General features: G+C 37.3%; 1 protein-coding gene across 1 annotated transcript; it reads right to left on the bottom strand.

Moving 5' to 3' along the window:
* Positions 1-1,531: 1,531 nt before the first annotated feature.
* LOC142840068 (uncharacterized) lies at positions 1,532-3,907 on the bottom strand. The gene is given in 3 exon segments (XM_075956546.1): positions 1,532-2,324; positions 2,410-2,809; positions 3,865-3,907. Coding segments are annotated over 3 exon segments (1,236 nt in total).
* Positions 3,908-4,996: the final 1,089 nt, after the last annotated feature.

Genomic DNA, 4,996 nt, shown 5'->3' with positions numbered 1-4,996 from the left:
AATAGCATACACTATCAAGATTCTCTGTGTATTTTCCATCTTTGTGCGGTTTTACTTTAACCTCTATTTCATTTATTTTTACTTTTATTTTATATTCTCTGTATATCTTTGTCCTGGAATAACTCTGTAGAGAAGGCTGTCCTTGAACTCTAAGAGATCTGCCTCCCAGGCATTGGGATTAAAGGTGTGTGCTACCACACCTTGAAGTCACAGAAGTCAATCTCCCTCTGCCTCCCAAGTGTTGGGATTAAAGGTGTGTAGTACCACAACCAAACACTCTCTTTCCTTTTTGTTTTTTACTTTAAGAACTTTAACTTTTAGCCTGCATATATTCTTAACACATTGTAAATCATTTAAAGGTTTTCTTTGTTTTTGAATCTCTCTTTACTATATATCTCCCTCTTTTTTTCTGACCACACGAGCTTTTAAACTACTGAGCAATATGGGCAGGATTAAAGCCGCGGCATTGGCGGCTAGATCCAGCCTTAGCTTTCAGCTTCACGGTGAAGGTACAAGCTGTAGCCATGTTTATTGCCACAAGTCTATGGCGTTTCAAGGTCCCTGCCAGCAAGCAAGCTGGAGCATTCTGCTCCCAGACCACACTCAGTCAACTGCATGCTTTAAGAGTCAGAGTCTGCCCTGGCAGGACAGCCCAGAACAGGGCATTTTAAAATGGCACTTTTTTCCTGCTACTGCTGAAAACAAACAAGCATTCAGTTGGCTTTTATCAACACCATTTAAGTGTTTCTTGGCAGGATCTCTTAAGAGATGCAGGGTTTTGCAGCTAAAGCTCAGTCAGGAAGGCTCTCTTAGATGAGAATGCTTGCTTGCCTCTAGAAAGCAGAGCAGAATGAGAAATTGCTGCTACCAAGAAAACATGCTTTACTCTATTCTTTCCCAAGCTTTCCCACGCTTTTTGTGGAAGTAGTTGTCCACATCGGCACCATTCTGTTGAAGGACCTTCGGGCTGCTTCCTGAAACCCAGCTCCCAGGTGCCTAGCTAGCTTATGCCCAAAAATAACAACACACAAATGGTATAAATTAAAACACTGCTTGGCCCATTATATCTAGCCTCTTCTAGGCTAATTCTCACGTATTAATTTAGCCCATTTCTAATCTGTGTAGCACCAAGAGGTGCGCTTACCGGGAAAGATTCAGCATGTCTGCCCTGGTGGCAGGCTGCATCGCATTTTCCCCGGACAGGAGAGGAAATGACGTCTGCTTCACTTCCCTCTCCCTCCTGGCATTCTGTTCTGTCTACTTCAGCCACCTAAGGGCTGGCCTATCAAATGGGCAAGGCAGTTTCTTGATTAACCAATGACCTTCCCCCACCTACCACAAATTCTATTCATTAATATCTCTACAGTAGGTGCTATATTATGCCTTTCAAGAGTACAGGAGTTCTGTTCTGTAAAGGCCTTACCACACTGATTTCACTCCTAAGGTTTCTTTCTAGCATGCATTCTTTTATGATGTGAAGACTGTTTTCATATTCAAAGGTCTTAACACACTGATTGGATACATAGGGTTTCTATCCAGTATGTGATCTTTTATGCCTTTGAAGTTGACTATGATGGGCAAAGGCCTTGCCACACTGATTGCATTCATAGGGTTTCTCTCCAGTGTGTATTGTTTTATGTATTTGAAGACCACGAAGTTGGGTAAATGCCTTACCACACTGATTACATTCATAGGGTTTCTCTCCAGTATGTGTTCTTTTATGCAATTGAAGATGACTATGGCGTGCAAAGGCCTTACCACACTGATTACATACATAGGGTTTCTCTCCAGTATGTGTTCTTTTATGCAATTGAAGGTGACTATGAGTTACAAAGGCCTTGCCACACTGATTACATTCATAGGGTTTCTCTCCAGTATGTGTTCTTTTATGCAATTGAAGGGAACTATGACGTGTAAATGCCTTACCGCACTGATTACATTCATAGGGTTTCTCTCCAGTATGTGTTCTTTTATGCAATGTAAGAGAACTATGACGTGCAAAGACCTTACCACACTGATTACATTCATGGGGTTTCTCTCCAGTATGTGTTCTCTTATGCAACTGAAGATTACTATGATGTGCAAAGGACTTGCCACACTGATTACATTCATAGGGTTTCTCTCCAGTATGTGTTCTTTTATGCAATTGAAGGGAACTATGACGTGTAAATTCCTTACCGCACTGATTACATTCATGGGGTTTCTCTCCAGTATGTGTTCTTTTATGCAATTTAAGGGAACTATGATGTGCAAAGGCCTTACCACACTGATTACATTCATAGGGTTTCTCTCCAGTATGTGTTCTTTTATGCAATTGAAGATTACTATGATGTGCAAAGCCCTTACCATACTGATTACATTCATAGGGTTTCTCTCCAGTATGTGTACTTTTATGTTTTTGAAAAGCACTGTTGTCAGCAAAGGCCTTTTGCACACTGATTACATTCACAGGGTTTCTCTCCAGTATGTGTTCTTTTATGTTTTTGAAAAGCACTGTTGTCAGCAAAGGCCTTAGAACACTGATTACATTCATAGGGTTTCTCTCCAGTATGTGTTCCTTTATGCACTTGAAGATGACTACGTTGTGCAAAGGCCTTACCACACTGATTACATTCATGGGGTTTCTCTCCAGTATGTGTTCTCTTATGCAATTGAAGATGACTATGATGTTCAAAGGCCTTACCACACTGATTACATTCATAGGGTTTCTCTCCAGTATGTGTTCTTTTATGTTTTTGAAGAGCACTGTTCTCAGCAAATGCCTTAGCACACTGATTACATTCATAGGGTTTCTCTCCAGTATGTGTTCCTTTATGAGTTGGAAGAACACTGTATTGAGTAAAGTCTTTACCACACTGATTATATTCATAGGGTTTCTCTCCAGTATGTGTTCTTTTATGGCTTTGAAGATGATTGTGATGAAGAAAGGTTTTATCACATTGCTTAATTTTCGAGCATTTTTCTCCGGTACATGTTTCATTTTTTAGAAGATGAGTGTTATAACACAAGGCTTTACCACAGTGAGAATATACGGAAAACGCCGCTCCAGTTTGATTTCTTTCAATCCTGCAAGGATAATTTACACATGTAAAAGTTTCACCACATTCAATGCACTGTGAAACCTCATATCTATAGGAATTAACTTCATATTTTTTCCAATTATAAAAAGGAATCAAACATTATGCTTCTATATCTTTGTTTTAAATCATGTTTTGTTCACCCATTAGGGGTCATTTTGCATCTCAAAAAATATTTGTGATGATAATTTCCTTTGTGCCATGGTTTTCCTTTTCATCTATACCTATATTTTTCTATTAAATTTTTTACATTTTTGAAGAGAACTGCATACACTGAGTGCTTTACCAACTTTACTACATTTATAAATTTTACTATATCGTAAATCATTATACATTTGCTAAGTGAACTAAGACACCTAAAAGTATTTGCACAGACCTAGAACTCATCGTGGTTTTTTCATAATGTATGTTTAAGTATTAACAATGATGGTAGAAAATGAATTAATGTTGTATTCTTGTATCAAATTCAACAAGTATACTCTACATAGGAACTACATTTTATCTTCTTAATTGTTCTTAAGGAAAGGTATGCTAAATATTTGCATATCCCTATGCTCATACTCTTGTATCAAGAGTAACATATGATATATATAGGAAAGGAAGAATAGTCAATAAAAGATTTCCACATTGAATCCTCACGGTTTGATTTTCTGTTCCTCAGAGACTTGTGGTATAGGTATTAAGGTTCCTCCACAACACCTGCCCCTTGATCCTTGACTCCAACAGCTGCTTTCATTAAACTTACCACAGTCACAAAAACTATATGACTAATACAAGACTTACTTACCATGGGCTATTGATTTAGTAGAAAGGTTTGCAGCTATATTCATCATCACTGAAATGTGTATACATTTTCTGTCATGAGTAACAAGAAACAAATGGACTGGCAGATGTATAATCTAGCTCTCATGTTTAATGCTAAAATCTGTTTAGTCATTGCTTCCCAGAATTTTTCTTAAATGAATGCCTTGCAAATGCAATTCATATACAGGAAATTGAGTTATATGGATTTGTGAGAATTTATTAACCATCAATTCATTTGAAGCTGTGCTTATTTACACTGTTGTTTTGTTTAAAAGTGTCATAACACATTACAAACTCATCAGAGGCACATTGTTATGAACTTGCATAAGAAAATTACCTTACATGCCTTCTACACCATTGACGATGTTTTTCAGTGTTATGGTCTTCCCAAATGTATCCTATAATATAGTACCAGAATATGTATGTTATATTATTTAACATTGTGAAATAATTAGCTTATATCCTAAGAACTATGACTGTGTTGTTCACCTCATTCTCCTTCTTTCTAAATCAAATTACAGAACAACAACATAAACCAAGGAAGTGTTGTCTCCATATTTTGAAACATGAAAGAAATTTATTTTTACCGATAGTAGTGAGGTTCCTGTAGGTCTCGAGCATCACATCTTTGTAGAGATTCTTCTGGGAAGCATCCAGCAAATCCCACTCTTCCTTACTGAAGTTGATATGCACATCATCATAGGTCACTGCCTTCAAAAATATACCACACATGTGTACAATGTAAGCATGACAGTGGCAACATTGGAATGCATACTTCTTTGAAAGTATAGTTGTATAATGCTGGTGTTATCCACTCTTATTCCATGACATAGACAGTCACTTTAGAATGAAATTTAAAAGGAGAGTCAATTCTTTTATTTCTGTACCCTTTGTACCACCTTATAAGAGAAATATCTATTCATAGGGAGAGAAAAACAGAAAAGATCAACAGTACATTGTATGCATGAGAATATTGTAGAAAAAAACTACTGACTACAGAAAGGAAGAAAAGATGGACAAACTGGGTGTATTGAAGTATTGTGCCTTTAACCACAACACTCAGAAAACAGAGGTGGGAATATTTGTCTCTGAGTTGAATGTCAGTCAAGTCTAAG

Source organism: Microtus pennsylvanicus, chromosome 22, assembly GCF_037038515.1.
Source record: "Microtus pennsylvanicus isolate mMicPen1 chromosome 22, mMicPen1.hap1, whole genome shotgun sequence".
In the NCBI taxonomy this organism is placed as follows: Eukaryota; Metazoa; Chordata; class Mammalia; order Rodentia; family Cricetidae; genus Microtus; species Microtus pennsylvanicus.
The sequence above is the reverse complement of the archived record's forward strand: the minus strand, read 5'-3'. Positions and strand labels throughout refer to the sequence as shown.